Genomic DNA, 16270 nt, shown 5'->3' on the forward strand with positions numbered 1-16270 from the left:
GGTAGCACAACTGTCAGAACCATAGTGAGCCAAAGACCATGGCTCTACCTCCACCACCTGAATATCTCTGGAATTTAAGGAGTCCCCCTCCCACACCAGCACCCCCACCAGCAAGCCCCGGGCTGGAGCCACCGTCCAACATACCTTAATCACCTGCATCTCATTGTGAGGCCTTGGACACACCTCTGCTCATTAAGGTGATGGATGGAGTCATAAGGGCGAAGCTCCCTTTCCTGCCTCTTCCGAACGTGTTGCTGGTCAGGGAGGTGCTTATTAGAGTGGAACTGGGGGGGGGGGGGGGGGGGCTGTGGAGAGGAGTTGGAAGTGGGGAGTTCAAATATGTTTTAATATTTCACCATACAGGGCAAGAGGCAAAGCACAAAAGCCCCGTCTCTGCCTTGCTTGATTGAGCCATTATTTATGATACGGCGCAGATTTTGAAGATTTGATCGATAAAGAGTCTGAATTAACCCGCCCACATGTTTTAAAATGAAAGCCCAAAAACGGTGGTAATGAGGATATAAGCTTCGATAACAAGTCTATTGTAGAATATTCCATCGATTTCTCTCCAGTCCTAATTGCTATTGTTGTTTAGCTTTAGCTTAGCTCAAAAGGGACCTTCATTGAATTTAGATATGGGTCGTTAAGGAGCATGCAGGGGTTAGGCCTCTTCCTAAAGGATGCCTAGAGGTATAGGACTTAGGACATTGGCGTTTGGATCCTTTAAGCCAGAACCTTTTGGCCCCTGGTCAACCCTAGTCACTACACTGTATGGACACAACACAATGAGCCCCAGTGGAGCCAAATTTACATCATCTGAAGGCCACACCACCAAGCCTTCTTGAGTCATGCAATTGGGGGCTGGTGTATCCCCCCTCCCCCCCCCACACGCCCTTTCCCTTCCCCCCCCTTTTGATGAATCTCCCCTGGACCCCCGGTGGGAGGGAAGGGGGGGGGGGGGTGTAGGGTCTCCTAAGGTCTGAGGAACCATGGGAGTACAGAAGTGATTAGCTTGTGGAAACACCACTTGTTCCGTTCCGTCCCCCACCGGGGGAGGGGGTCAGAGGGGGGGAGCTCAGAAGGGAGTACCGCCGTGCCTCCTCCTCCTCTCTGTCAGCCCATGTTTGAATAAGTCAAGACAAGAGACTGGCTGACATTAAAGACTCCCACAGGCCGGGTTATTGCTCTGCGAAAGAACAAGCAAGGAGGAGGGTTAGACGCAATAAGGCAGAACAAATGCACTGGAGTCCCCAATTAGGACGCTTTCCACCCACCCCCGACTCCCCCCCCCCCCCCCCCCCCCATGTCTAGTGCACGTTCTTTTCTTTGCTTTCCGTGACTCTTCGTCATCTGTTGATTTCACAGCCATTTTGTTGTCTCGCCCGGCGCAGGCTGTCTGGTCTAGCGATTACAGGTAGAAGGCGATGAAGGGAGAGGTAAGACGTGCAGGGCCGTACAGCACTCACACGGGCTCCGACGGAACGTCCTCCGGGCCCCCCCCCCCCAAATTGGCAGCGGGCGAGCCCTGCCAAATTGGGTATAATCCCTTCATCAATGGTTTTAGCGGCTCCTGCCGGCTCGCTCCCAAACGCTTTATTGAATGACACGCTATGCTGATACCGTGAATAATGGGGGGCACTAATGGAATTGGCATTGTGTCATATATTTAAATAGCTGGTGTAGAGGAGGAGAGAGGGTTTTTTTAGAGAGTGAGTCAGGGAGACAGGGATATTGATAGGTTTATCCTTGACGGGGGTGCAAGGATGCTGGTCTGCTGGTGGCCTTGGTTTGCTGCTGGGGCTCAAATGGATTCCACATTAAAATGCAGCTGATGCCGGGGCAACAGGTTTTATTAAATAACACTGGGAACTTTAAGAGGAGGTGTAAAATGTATTTTTTATATTTTTGTATTAGCGATATTGGATTTGTGCGTGGATATTGACCCTAATTGATGGTTGACATTAATGGATTCGTACTGCAGACATTTTACAATTCAAGCATTTAGTAGACAAAAGACAAAAATGAACGGAACATGTATAGTTTGAACTTTTTTATTCTTCTTTTTTTTTTAATTCATTTTGCTTTTTTTCCTTTACGAAACAAATGTTTGCAGATGTCCTATGAATAAACAACAGCACCCTTCCTCCCGGCAGAACGATGTTCCACCGCCGTCCTCTTCCCCAGAAAAGAGACCCTCCTTGTCCAATCATAACCTCTCCAGATTCCCAAAGTGACTCCATTCAATATTTGTTTTTTTTTTCACCGGTATGTGGCAATTTTTTAAGTGCATTAGTAGACAACATAACCATTTGGATTAATGTGCAATAGCTGGAATTACGGTCAATGCGAAAAGAGATATATTTACATTGCAGCTATGAATCACATTACATGTCTCTCCCATCACTTAGCGAGCTGGCGGCAGACCTGGAGAGGGAACCGATTTGCGATACAAGGAGTCTCCCTTCTAAAACAGCCAAAGTAAAAAACACTATTACCTGACCTATGTCGTCGTAATCATCATCATCATCACCACCATCATCATCATTATCATCATCACCATCGAGATTAACTAGACTCTTTTGTCGTACCTGTTTTCCTCCAGTAAGACAAAAAGGTTAATAGATAGAATGGTTTAAAATAAAGTTTAGTGATTGTGCTTTTAAAACCAAAGTAAAAAACGAAAAAACGAAACACTGACGACGACACGGAACAAACAGTGCATTACAAAACAAACGAAACAAACAAAAAATTAAAACAACAAAAATCCCAAAGTGGTACTTTCTTGGGGGGGGGGGGGGGGGGGAAGCTAAATAATAAAACAATTTACAACATGGATGGAAACGATAAAATAATTATATTTACTGGCATAATAAAATTATAATCCACAAAATAAAACAAGGAAGACAAATTTTTCTGGTACCACATTGGGAACAAACAGGGACATCATGTATACATGTATATTTACAAGACGGTCCACCCCTCTCGGATCGCAGCTATAAAATTACAGTAACGTCTGACTGTATGGGTTCTGCAAAGTTCTGGTCAAAGGCGCACAATATCACTCCATATTGCATCGGAATAAAACATAAATATCCTACTGCGTATTTTGCTTTGAGTGCTCCTTTCGCTCCTCCTCAGACAATTCTCTTTTCCCGCTTCTCTTTTCTGTTTTCTCAAAATGGACACCGAAAGTTAGAAAACAACTTTTTTTTCTTCTCAGTCCCTCCTCCCTCCCTCTTCCCAACCACCACCGATGTTAAGAAACACTATTGTTGTACAGAATGGTTTCGGGCAAAAACAAATATTTATGAAATACTGGAGATATTTGAAATTGTAAAACGGAGAAAAAAAAAAAAAAAACTAGCGCTCCTCTCTTAAAAAGAAAAAAATCAGGGTTTGATCTTCCGGTCCATTCTTCAGCTCTCCACCATCTAGAGGAAGAAACACACAAACAGACAGAAAATCATTATGGGGGCCCAGCATCCAGCATCCATCACCCAGTGTCCATCTGAAGCTGGGCAGACACTGTGCGATTTTGGCCCATTTTGAGCCGATTTTTTCACCTGTGCGACTAATTTTGGGATCCGGAGGAGTTTCGGCTTAATCGCGTGTCGTGCATCGTGTAGTATACACGGGGTAACGAGACACCTCACGACCAACTACCGATCAGCAATTGTATTCTCGCAAGAAAATCAAAGCTGTTTGAAACTCTGATCGCCCCTCGTGATGGTATCACATCCCATCAGAGCATTGGGCCGTATAGCGCGCAAACATGAATCGTGGGCTGCAAACTTTTTAACCCTGCGATTTAGTCGTACAGTTTGAGCTGGAGCTGAGTCAAACGCTTGAAAACATCGTATCACAGTGTCTGCCTAGCTTAAAAGGGTCGGCTCTGTGTGAAGAACAACAACGTCACCTCCAGGCCGTCCTCTCCAGGCTGGAAGGCCCCTGCGGTGCTGAGGGCCATGTCTGCGGGGTTCCTACGGCCCACCGGCCCTGCCTCTCCTCTCCGCCGGCCCCCGGAGCCCCGGGAGGACATGGAGCTGGAGGAGCTGGGGTCCCGTGGGCTGTTCACTGTGGTGGGGAACTGGGGTCGGCTGTAGGGCAGGATGTCCTCTGAACCTGTGGGACAGCAGCATGGGAGGGGGTAAACACATGGTCAGGATGGCAGAGGGGGTATATTCAAGGTCAGATGGGCGGCGGGGGGTATACACACAGTGAGGTGGAGGCAACAACAACAACAACAACAACAATAAGACACTTTAAACCAAAGAAACCTAAAGAAGTAAGTAAATGGAAATCCATGTCATTATTGCGCTGGATAAGGGCTGGGGTCATCTTTCTCTAGAAGCCCGATAGGTCGGGTTAGTTAGACTTTGGCATCCTAGGATGGTTACTGAAGGATTGTGTAAAATCCAGGAAATTTTGCTAGGAATCGAACAATCCTGCCAGGTCTGATAAACACGTTTCCCCCCTGTTGATATTGCCTTTTGTTTCCCACCTATGAGACTGAATTCAGTGTATAGAAATAGACCAGTTCGTCCTCTGCGTCGTACCGGGGTACTGGCGCGTCTTGCTGCTCTCGTGTTTGTGGCCCTTCCCGCCGGTTTTCTGCCTTTCCTGGGCCTCGCGGCGTTCCGAGGAGCTGGTCCTGGGGTCCTGGTCCCTGGGGGGGCGGTAGCCCGTGGGGCCCCCTCTCTTGTTGTCCCGGCCGTCGCCCGACTTGGGGGGCATCACCCCCCGGCCCTCCATGGCCGCTTTGGAGGGGTGCGTGGGGGACTTGAGGACTGCTGGGGGTGGGATCGGGGGTGGGGGCAGGTCTGGGGGGAGGAACACAGGTGGAAGGGCCAGGTTAGCTACAGATGTGCGTTACAGAGACGGTGAGAAGCATTTTAATTGGAAGCGACCTACAAGTGAACCCACACAACCCACACAATCGAACAATCAAAGGGTATGTCGAAAGTTTGTCGATTTATAAAAAATTCAAAGTTAGGCAAACGAGTTTCTTAAGAATAACCAGACAGTTTTGTGTCCGGTATGTCACCTGGAGACCGAGTGTGTGCAGAGCTACCACCGAGGGTTTTATTTACTAAAAGAAAGGAACAATACTGATGGGATAGTACTAATATTAATACCAGGCAGGAAATTCCCGAAAGAATTAGAAGACAAATTAAAGCCAGGCCCGTAGAGCAAAACACTAAGTCTGGTGCACGTAGATGTGCATAAAGTTTCACCCTGTTGCATCACACCTGCCAGGTGATGCATAAACACAGCTGGAGCCCTGCTTGGTGGGCTCATGAGCGTGGTGAACGACCCCTCGGGAGAGACGACACAAGTAAACACAGCATGTGACGCCACAGAGCTGGAATCCTCTGATTTCATGAGCGTTACAGGAGATCGAAGGTGACAGAGGGGGTAGAAAGGGGAGAGACAGAGAGACAGAGAGTGTAATAGTGTGAGAGAGAGAGACCCACACAGAAAAACACACAGAGAGCAAAGAGAAAGGGTTAGAGAGATATGAATAGAGAGATTAAGAGAGGGAAAGAGAGGGAAAGAATGGAATAGAGAGAGAGAGCTTTGACCAGAGAGAGAGTGTGAGGGAGATATAGAGACAGATATAAAAAGAGGGAGAGGATAAGAGGGAGAGTATAAGGAAAAGGAATGGGAGAAAGAGACAAAGAGAGACAGGGAGATATGAAAAGAGAGAGACAGAGACAAAGAGAGAAAGACACAGAGACAGAGATAGAGAGAAAGACAAAGAGAAAGAGAGAGACAAAGAGGGAGAAAGACAGAGATAGAGAGAAAGACCCACAGACAGAGAGAGAGAGACCCAGAGACAGAGAGAGAAAGAGAGGCACAGCGAGACAACAAGCAAGTGTGGTTGGGAGTGTGACGGTCAGCAGCTGTGGAGCATCTCTGCTCCACTTCCCCCCGCATCGATGAATCAATCCCTGCTGTCCTTGAGCCATTATTCATACGAGGGCCTTCGCCTCACACCCCTACAGCCCCACACAAACCCAGAGGGAGGGGGGGGGAGAAGAGAGAGAGAGAGAGAGAGAGAGAGAGAGAGAGAGAGAGAGAGAGAGAGAGAGAGAGAGAGAGAGAGAGAGAGAGAGAGAGAGAGAGAGAAGCCTGAACTCTCTCCCTAGCCCAACGCCTAGCGATCGATGTCCCTCTCATCCCTTAAACAGGTGAGGGGGGGCGGGGCTTGGAAGATGACTTTGTCAGGAAGATGGCCACCACCGTAATCCACACAGGATTACACACAGGAGTTCATAAACGCGAGCGGGGGCCGTTCCACCGTCGGACTGCGTCTTCCCTTCTTTACGTTCCTGAGACAGCGACTGGGACCCGGGTTAAATCACACAGCGTATTGACGCGCTGTGCTCGGCTTTAATAACACACACACACACACACACGCGCACACACACACACACACACACACACACACACACACACACACACACACACACACACACACACACACACACACACACACACACACACACACACAAGCAAATACACATACACACTATACCCCCTGCCCCTTCTCCTCCACTCCTGCAGAATGCTAATCCAAACAGGTCAATATCATAAGGCTCCCTCTCTCCTCTCCCCTCCTCTCCCTCCCTCCCTCTTTCCCCCCTCTATCTCCCCAGCCTGCCGTGTGTCCTGCCTGGGCTGCTGCAGCCAGATCAATGCTCCTGTCTGGGAGATATGGCTCACTGTAGGGCGCACGGGAAGATGAAGCACACACATTTATGAAGAAGAGAGACGGCCTCCAGGTCTCACGAACACGCACGCACGCACGCGCATACACACACACACACACACACACACACATGCAAGAACCCCTTAATGCACACGTACATAGATCCTTAAAAGTACACCAACACACACACAGTCATGTGATGTGATTAGCATATATATATACCCCCAAAAAAGCAGTCAGAGGCATTAGGGCTTCATATTATAGACCATCATAGGGTTTATCCAGGGGTATTTTCTCATCCACTGAGCAAACACGACAAAATTAGGTCAGAACCGGGGTGAGGTTGGAATTGAACTGTGTGTGTGTGTGTGTGTGTGTGTGTGTGTGTGTGTGTGTGTGTGTGTGTGTGTGTGTGTGTGTGTGTGTGTGTGTGGTAAGGATGAGGTGGGGGGGATGGATCACTCGGGCCCTTTGCTTTTTGTGCTGCTCTTAACGGCGGGTCTTTATGTGTATTTATTGGCTCGCTGGCTGCACGCTGGTCCCACTCCCACTGGCCTCCACTCAGGGAAGACCTCCGGAGCCACCAGCAACCACCACCAGCTTTGGCTGGTCTGGGAGTGAGTGTGTGTGTCTCTCTGTCTCTCTGTCTGTCCGTGTGTGTGTGTGTGTGTGTGTGTGTGTGTGTGTGTGTGTGTGTGTGTGTGTGTGTGTGTGTGTGTGTGTGTGTGTGTGTGTGTGTGTTTTTGGAGACGCATAAATAGTAAGAGATGGAATCTATAATCATACAATCCAATCTATGGCCACTTCATGCTCTCTCCAGTCACTGCAGTGCACTACCAATTCATTATTTAACTCGGCCGGCCAGATCATTCGCCTTAAAGCCCTTCCTGCAGACCAGGCACCCGATGGGTGCCTGTGTGTGTGTGTGTGGGTGGGTGTGCGTGCAAGCGTGTGTGGGGGTGAGGTAGAGGGTAAGGGAAGAGGACAGAGGAGGGGAGAGGAGGAGGGGAGGAAGTGGAAGGCAATAACCTCCAAATGAAAAACAATCCATTCAGATCAAATGCAATCAAGGGAAGGAGTGATGGACAGACTGAGGGACAGAGCTGTAGTATATGGAGAGAGAGGCATAGGGAGAGAGAGGGATACATAAAGAAAGAGAGAGGGATTGAAGGATAGCCGTAGAGAGAGAGAGAGAGAGAGAGACAGCGACAGAGACAGAGACAGAGACAGAGACAGAGACAGAGACAGAGACAGAGACAGAGAGAGAGAGAGAGGGTATAGAGAGGTGGGGGGGAGCGAGTTGGGAGAGAGGGATGAAGAGATAAGATTGTGAAAAAGAGGTATGGGGATTGAGAGAGGGAGGTACGGAGAGGTACGGAAAAAGAGAGAGAGAGAGGGGGGGAAAGAGGAGAGAGGGAGCGATAAAGAGAGACAGAGAAAGTGCAAGAGAGAGAGATGGAGAGATGAAATCAAAGGGAGGGGCAGATGGATAGAGAATAAGCCAGGCTTGGAGGATCATCACAGAAGGACGGTGGAGGACAGTGTGTGTGTGTGTGTGTGTGTGTGTGTGTGTGTGTGTGTGTGTGTGTGTGTGTGTGTGTGTGTGTGTGTGTGTGTATCTGTGTGTGTCTGTGTGTGTGTGTAAGGATTTCTCTTCAGTGATATAGCTTGTCTGGCTCCCAGTGAGCTGGATATTAAATCTCCCTGTCAAGGGCCTCCAACACACAAGGACACCTGACACTGGGAGTAGAGCATGGCAGGGGGTAGCACACACTGGAGAGAGCATGGGCGTGTGTGTGTGTTCGTCTGTGTGTGTGTTCGTCTGTGTGTGTGACGTGAAGATTTGTGTCGAGATGGTGAATGCCGGCGGGCGTATATTGTCTAAGTGCATCCCTCACACAATTCCAACGAACACAACTGACTCTGCACTTGTTCAGCAAAAACGATATGAGTTCGAGAGAGGAGAAGCCCTGTTCCTCTCCATCTGTCTCCTGCACACCGCCCCGTCCCCCCCGGCTCATGCGGAGGGGCACCCCCCTCAATAACAGCCACAGCACCTGGATCCATTTCATTAGCAGGTGGGGAGCCGTGAGACACTGAGGTGTCACCACCCTCTGGGACTCCGCCTCCAACCCTGCTAAGACTCCGCCTCCAACCCCCCTAGCCTGCCTCACCCAGCCAACCCGGCTCCCTCCTGTTCTCTGTGGCCCCACCCCTCCAGATCACCAGCAGCAATCCGTGCATTTATCCGTCACATAAACACACACACACACACAAAAAACACACATACAGTTGGATGGGTGCGCACAGGCACACATGCACTGAAACAAACACACACACACACACACACACACACACACACACACACACACACACACACACACACACACACACACACACACACACACCCACACACACACACACACACACACTCACTCACACACCCACACACACAGGTTTGACTATTGAAACCACTGGATCTTATCATGCTATCTGGGCTCCTAGCAGGATGCAGCTACCTCGCTAATGTAGCCATGAGATCCTCTTTCAGATTATCATCAGAGCAATGTAACAGAATACCATTCCACAAAGGGCTGATAACGTAAGCTGTATAGTCCATTAAACTGTCTGTCTGCACAGCAGACAACGTGTAGCATGATAGGTACAGAAGAAAAGATACAAGATTATTATTTATTTTTAAATGGTAGCATTTCTAAAGGGTTAATGCACAGAAATGTCCCTGGTGCAAATAATATTGCATCTTAAACCTAGCTAAAACACCCAGAAAAAAGTTCTGGTAACATATCAATGTAAATAAACAAATAGGTTGCTTTTTTGGTTTGTTGGTGTTGGTGGTGGGAAAAGTTTGTAGTTATTTCTTTCTTTATATTACTCAATCAATGTTAGACGTTGCCTCACAGCAATACTCCCTCAATGATTAGCTCACCGTGGGTGAAGATTGCATCTCCATTTCAACACCCAAACACAGAATCAGACAGCAGACAGTTACTCGGTAGTAAAACACAAGTACAGAGACTACAGCTGCCATTTCAAAAGGTGTCGGCACTAAACCGCACTTTTTGATGCGGCTGTCAAAACGATCCCCCGTTCCTTTTCTTCACACTCCACAATATCACATGCAGACAGAAATCGTAAATCCATCAACCTCATTGCAGAGAAAAGCAGTTCAAAGTTTGACAAGGTTTTGCCGACCTTTCCATTCCGTTTCCGACGAAAACATTCCCCCCCTCGCTCCGAAACCTGTTTGCCAAAAACCGTACTATAATTTCCGTCACTTTCACAACCTTTGTGTCTCTTTAGTACACAACGGTGTCTGTAAAAGTAAATGACAACTGTTGCAGAGGGGGAGAAAGTGAGGTAGCAGTACGGTAATGACAAGTCTACCTTCATTATAGACCTCACGCCGCTGGATCCCTGGGTGGGCCGATTGGTGTTGTTGTGGCGGCTGCTGCTGCTGCTGCTGCTGCTGCTGTGGCTGCTTCTGTTTCTTGGGCCGTCTCTGCACCACGGCTGTGCTCATGTTGCTGTCGGTAGACACTGGGCTTCCCGGACGGTGGCCCAGCGACGCCATTTGGTATTTTCTCGCTGTAAGAAACGACCCCCTAAGAGTTAAAGGTCAACTATGTAAACTTTTCAAATAAGTAAACTCTAGCTTGAGTGGTAGCTACGGTTATAGATGCATCATTTTCCGACGCCAGTTACGATCTTTTTTCCGTGGGTGGGCAAAAGTGGACCAGAAAAAAATAAACACATGGAGAAAAACTCGGTGGATGTGTTGAATGGTAAATGGACTGCAATTACCCAGCACTTTTCTAATCAGTGGCTACTCAAAGCGCTTTACAATATTGCCTGACATTCAACCATTCAAGCACACAATCACACTCCGACGGCGCAGTCAGCCATGCAAGGCGACAGCCAGCTCGTCGGGAGCATTCAGGGTGAGGAGTCTCACTCAGGAACACCTCGACTAGGAGGAGCCAGGGATCAAACTAGCAAGCGTCCGGTTACCAGCCAACCCGCTCTACCTCCTGAGCCACAAGTGGGAGAAACTTTGCAGTTCAAAGTCGAAAAGCTTCAGTCAACAAAAATCACAGTTCAGGTTTTAAGAATCAAGATGAGTCTAGGTAGTCTATCTTTATGTGGAAGTTGCATTTGCTTATGTAGAGATGATGATTAAAGATTAGACTTTCTTCCCAAGTTTTTTTGTCAAAATCTGCATTGACACCCCCACCGCTGTAAGATGTAAACGGGGGAATAGCCAGATTGATAGCCTTCGGAAACCCTTAGGCTGGGGATTTCCAGACAGACAGTGGAGGAAGAGTGAGGAATGCTTTACAGGGGACACTCCAAGAGGGATAGCCTTCTGAGATGTACTTGATCACTTTGAACCGCCTTGTCGAAGGAATTTCCATTCTCCACATTGACTTAAAACGCTAAAAGGCTTTGACTTTGGACACGTTCCTGCTGGACCCAGCGAACCCCGAGGAACCTCCCCATGTGTTAAACCACCAGCTCCCCCTCCCTCCCGCGGCCCTTACCGGAGGCCCCTACGGCCAGCTCCTGTCCGTGTGCGTTGGGGTACTTGGGGGCCTTGCCGCCGCCGTACTCGGCCGCCGCCGCCACGGCCTGGGCGAAGTCTGCGTCGGTGAAGAAGGATCCGTCCGAGGAGCTGACGGCGCTGGAGCGACCCGACGAGACGTTATCCTCTTCGGACGCCGAGCCCCAGCCGTTGATCATGGAGCCCGTGACGGAGCTCTCCAGGTCGCCCACGCTGGAGGCCGGCGTCTGCTGCTGCTCGAGGCCCCGCAGCAGGAGCCTCCTCTGGGGCCGGTGGCCGCGGTGCCCGTGGGGGTGCGGGTGGGTGTGGTGGAGGTGCTGCTGCTGCTGCTGCTGCTGTTGGTGGAGGTGCTGATGGGGGAGGTGGTGCCCCCCCTTGGCCATCTCGGCGTCCGTGTCCTCCTCCTCCTCCTCCCCGTCCATCATCTCCTCGTCGTCCTCTTCCTCCAGCATCTCATCCTCCTCATCCTCCTCCTCCACGCCGTCTGGGTGGGGGCCCAGAGGGCTGGTGATGTAGCTGTAGGTGTGGGACGGAGACAGGGGCCGGGGCAGGGGGCTCACAGCGTGGCGTCTGGGAACACAGTACGGAGCACAGCGTCAGATTCATCGAACTCATAACTCACACCGGGATGACCTCATATACCGTTACGACCACCATGAACATTAACGGCGCCATTTTAACAATTGGATCGCAAAATGTTAATTGCCAGGGGCAGGAGAGTGTGGTGGTGAAGGCTGTTTGAATCCCAGCCAAACGGCAGCGCCCTCGATGCCCACTGTCTGCAGAATAACCCGGAAGAACCCCTTGAGCAAGAAGAACCTAAAGTTCACCGTAGCTTTTGGATAAAAGCTTCCACCAAATGTTAAAGGCGAATTGAATGCACCTTCCTTGTTTTGCTTTTTGTTACTATGACTTGACTTTACTCAAGTAAAGTCAAGTCATCAAAACAAGTTTTCTCTGTATGTGTGATTTTTAATGATACAAGTCTTTTTTTTTTTTTGGTGGACAAGCAGTCAAGCAGTCTGCACACACACACACTAAGCCACACACACACACACACGCGCACACACACAGACACACACACACCTGCGGTCGTGGAGGTCGGTGAGGTCGTGCAGCATGGGCTGCATCTCCTCCTGGGGGGAGGGAGTGAGCGTGGCGGTGGACTGGTGGCTGTAGGACACGGCGGCGGGCGAGGACGCGGCCCCCCGTACGGGCGGGGTGGGCCCGCGCTCCATCTCCTCCATCTCCTCCTCCTCCTCCTCCTCCAGCTCGTCGGGCTGCAGGTACATGCGGGACGGGGGCATGGGGCACTGCATGTGGGGGTCGTAGCTGTCAGGGGGACGGGGGGGGACGGGGGGGGCGCGCACACATACCCAGACATGAACGCACGCACACACACAGATACACGCACAAACAAATGCACGCACAGATACACCAACAGACAGACAGACAGACAGACAGACAGACAGACAGACAGACGCAGGCAGGCACATGCACACATAAAAAAAAAGAAATAAACAGACCACACACACACACACACACACACACACACACACACACACACACACACACACATACGTCTCGTTAGCTTCAGCTGCTGGTGTTTTTGTGATGCACCGCTAGAACCAGGGCTGTAAATATTCATGGTGTCCGTCTGTCAAGGCTTGACGTGTAGGTTACATCCATGCATCAAACAGGCCTCAGGCTACACATTCGCAATTACTAAAGTAGCACCGACAGAGCGAGAGAGAGAGGGAGATCCGATTCCTAATAAATAAAATAAATTGTCGTCTGGATTTTGTGTGTGTGTGTGTGTCTCAGTATTATTGAGTGTGTGTATGTGTTTATGTGTCTATATGTGTGTGTGTGTGTGTGTGTGTGTGTGTGTGTGTGTGTGTGTGTGTGTGTGTGTGTTTGTCTGTGTGTATATGTTGTCTATCTGTATGTGTGTGCGTGTGTATGCGTTTGTGTTTGTCTATTTGTGTGTGTGTGTGTGTGCATGTGTTTGTGTTTGTCTGTGTGTGTGTGTATGTGTGTGTCTGTGTTGGTCTGTCAATCGGTCTGTGTATGTGTGTGTGTGTGCAAGTGTATGCTTATGTATGGGGCGAAATGAAAAAAAGATACACATGTGTGTGTGTGTGTGTGTGTGTGTGTGTGTGTGTGTGTGTGTGTATGTGTATGTGTATGTGTATGTGTGTGTGTGTGTGTGTGTGTGTGTGTGTGTGTGTGTGTGTCCAAGCCCACCTGTCCTCCATGGAGAGGGAGTACTCCTCTGTGCTGCGGCAGGGGGGTGGGTTGGCTGGGGGAGGGGGCAGCATGTCAGCCCAGTTCATTGTGCTCTGTTTGGGGAGTTTGGGGGTGCGGCCTCCCTTCTTCTGACCCTGGCTCCCTGCTCCATCATGGGGGAGAGAGATGGAGAGAAAACCATTTCAGTCACAGAACAACCCACGAATCAACCATCAGCACACACTCAAAAACACACAAACACACAGACAGACAAACTCACAGACAAACTCACACACCGCACGCACATACACACACACAGGGAGATAGACGAACCTACGCACACACACACACACCCACACTCTTCTATATTCTCTTTTTTTCTTACGCAACCGATCCATAATTCATGTCCACAAAACAGCTTCAAAATAAATACAGAAAGGTAGAAATTGAGAGAAATAGGATTAACAAGTCTGGAGCAAAAAGGTTGTCTGGAACAACACGCGGAGTGGCCCCTGCTTGTGAGTGCACATGCCTCTCGCGGCGGAAGCTAATGGGACAGAATTACTCTCTAGGAGGACATTTCTCCACAGTAATGCCCCCATGCGTTGTGAGAGAAGGTAAGGGTGGAAAAAAGAGAGAGCCTATTAGCAACAAAGCATTGGAATTGCAAACCAATGAGCTGTGAGGTGTGGCAAGCACCAAAGGCTACCCTTTTTAATGACTTGAACTTCAAATGCAATATGAGAATGGATCCTGTGCATTAAGGTGGCAGCGTTGCATGCCGCCCGCGACGTCCAATCATTCGTCTTAGCCCCGAAAACAGACGCTTAGGCTTTGTTCGCACTAAGCTTCTTCTTTATGCGAGAATGTACGTGTTAGCTAGCTAATGGCTGCCGCAAACAGATAACAAAAGATTTAGGGGAAGGGGTATACTCGTCGCCAAGCAGCGACAGTAAAACACCCGGTGTAACAACAACAAAACACAACAACAATTTAGGCTAACATTTGAAAACATGACAAATCCCTTTGTGTCTTGTGCTTTAAATATCCCTGGGATGCCACCCTGGCGCCTCATGCGGAACACTCAAGTGTTGTTCTCTGCGCTCTTCTCGCTTATGTTCAGAGATAGCGCTGTCGGGTTTCTCTTCTTCGGGGTTTTGTTTCGCACGTTTTCCGCCCCCTGGAAACGTGTGTTTTCTTTTTTTTCCCGTGATAGGGCCCCGACATGGAAATTAATCAAATTACCATTTTTAAAGGATCGCGCATTATGAAAGTCTCAAAGTGATTTATTGCTTTTGAGGGAGCGTCTGAAATGAAGCTTGGAGGTGAATGTGATTAAGTGGTTCACAGAAATAATAAGGCAGAAAAAGGAAAAAAAAACACTTAAGCAATTAAGTCCAAAGAAAAGCGAGGAACCCATTGGAACCACAAGCAGAACTGTCCTGAGTGAGGGGAAGCTGACGTTCTCAGCGGTTAACAATTTGCATTTTGATTCGACTTCCCCTTATCACCCCTCCACGACACCTCCCCCCCAAAACCGACCTCCATCCAAACGCCCTCCTTCGAACCCCCACCAGCACCCCCTCAACCCCACACTCAGCCTCCCGCCCTGGGCTCACCTGAAGTGCTGCTGCTGCCCCGGTCAGAGCTGTTGTAGGAGCCCCCGGTGAGGCTCTCGTGGGCCTGGTTGTAGGGTATGGTGGCCGGCATGGGGCTGTCCCCCCCTCTGTAGCGGTCTGGTGGGGAGGAGAGGAGCGGGGGACGGGGGGAGGGTGGTGGTGGTGGTAGGGGTACAGGGTATATGGTTAGCATCGCCCAACGGGGGAATAGGCAGAACATCTCAAAGGACTTTCTCGTCAAAGGGATCAAATGTGTGGCGTGTGGAATGGGGAGGGTGAGGGAGGGAGGGAGGGAGGGAGGGATGGGGAGGGAGGAAGGGGGAGGCAGATCGACATGCCCACAGTGACCTTCTAGACACCCAGGCAGTAAGTACAAGTAGGCAGAAGGTTAAAAATATTTCAGGCCCCATGGAAAAAGAAAGGGAACATGTTGAATGCATTACAGAAAGCTACGGTAGGATGTTATGCAAACACGAGCGCCGAGACATGCAGTCCATGCTGTGTGTTTTCAGCGACGCACTCCAAAGAAAACATGCAGTGTCTAACATGTCTCCGAAAGAACGACAGCGAGTGAAAAGGCTGAAACTCTAAACTGCGGCGGTAGATGTGGCTTCTCAGCGTGGGGAAGCAGGGAGCTGGTTGATTGGAAAAGTTTCCTCTTTAAAGGATAAATCTTCCGCTGCCAGCGACCCCTAATCGTTCCTTCAGACGTGTCGACACCTCCGGTCAAGTGTGTCAACTGACAAGCCACCCAGATATTGTCCTGTCCCTACAAGGCTGTTATTTACAGCAAGCCACATTTATGTATAATTATATATATATATATATATACACAGTATATATATATATATATATATATATATATATATATATATATATATGTATATATATATATATATATATGTATAGTTGCACAGCGGGGCGGGGATCAGTTTCAACAGGAGAGTGATAGAAAGTTGTGACGGATGGAAGGCGACGATTGACACGAGTGGAAGGAGGCAAGACAAGAACCAAAGGGAATCATGGGAATCATGGGTTTTTCCACTGAGATGGCGAGCAGAGAGACGGCAGGAACAAAGAGGGGAAGCAATGAGGAGGAAAAATATCAACTGAAGAGGTGGATGTGGTGAC

General features: G+C 49.4%; 1 protein-coding gene across 3 annotated transcripts in view; it reads right to left on the reverse strand.

Moving 5' to 3' along the window:
- Positions 1-2037: 2037 nt before the first annotated feature.
- The window catches only part of robo1 (roundabout, axon guidance receptor, homolog 1 (Drosophila)), a 167324-nt gene continuing 153091 nt past the window's right edge, over positions 2038-16270 (reverse strand). For 2 of the 3 annotated variants that reach the window (XM_030381045.1, XM_030381044.1), the window contains 8 exons: positions 15140-15256; positions 13539-13683; positions 12378-12623; positions 11272-11861; positions 10118-10318; positions 4557-4820; positions 3917-4122; positions 2038-3431 (listed from right to left, as the gene is read on the reverse strand). In XM_030381045.1, coding sequence (XP_030236905.1) covers positions 3417-3431; positions 3917-4122; positions 4557-4820; positions 10118-10318; positions 11272-11861; positions 12378-12623; positions 13539-13683; positions 15140-15256 — 1784 coding nt within the window. In that variant the 3' untranslated portion in view covers positions 2038-3416. The remainder of the gene's footprint in view (positions 3432-3916; positions 4123-4556; positions 4821-10117; positions 10319-11271; positions 11862-12377; positions 12624-13538; positions 13684-15139; positions 15257-16270) is intronic. The other variant, XM_030381046.1, reaches the window with a different exon arrangement.

This window comes from Gadus morhua, chromosome 16, assembly GCF_902167405.1.
Source record: "Gadus morhua chromosome 16, gadMor3.0, whole genome shotgun sequence".
NCBI lineage: Eukaryota > Metazoa > Chordata > Actinopteri > Gadiformes > Gadidae > Gadus > Gadus morhua.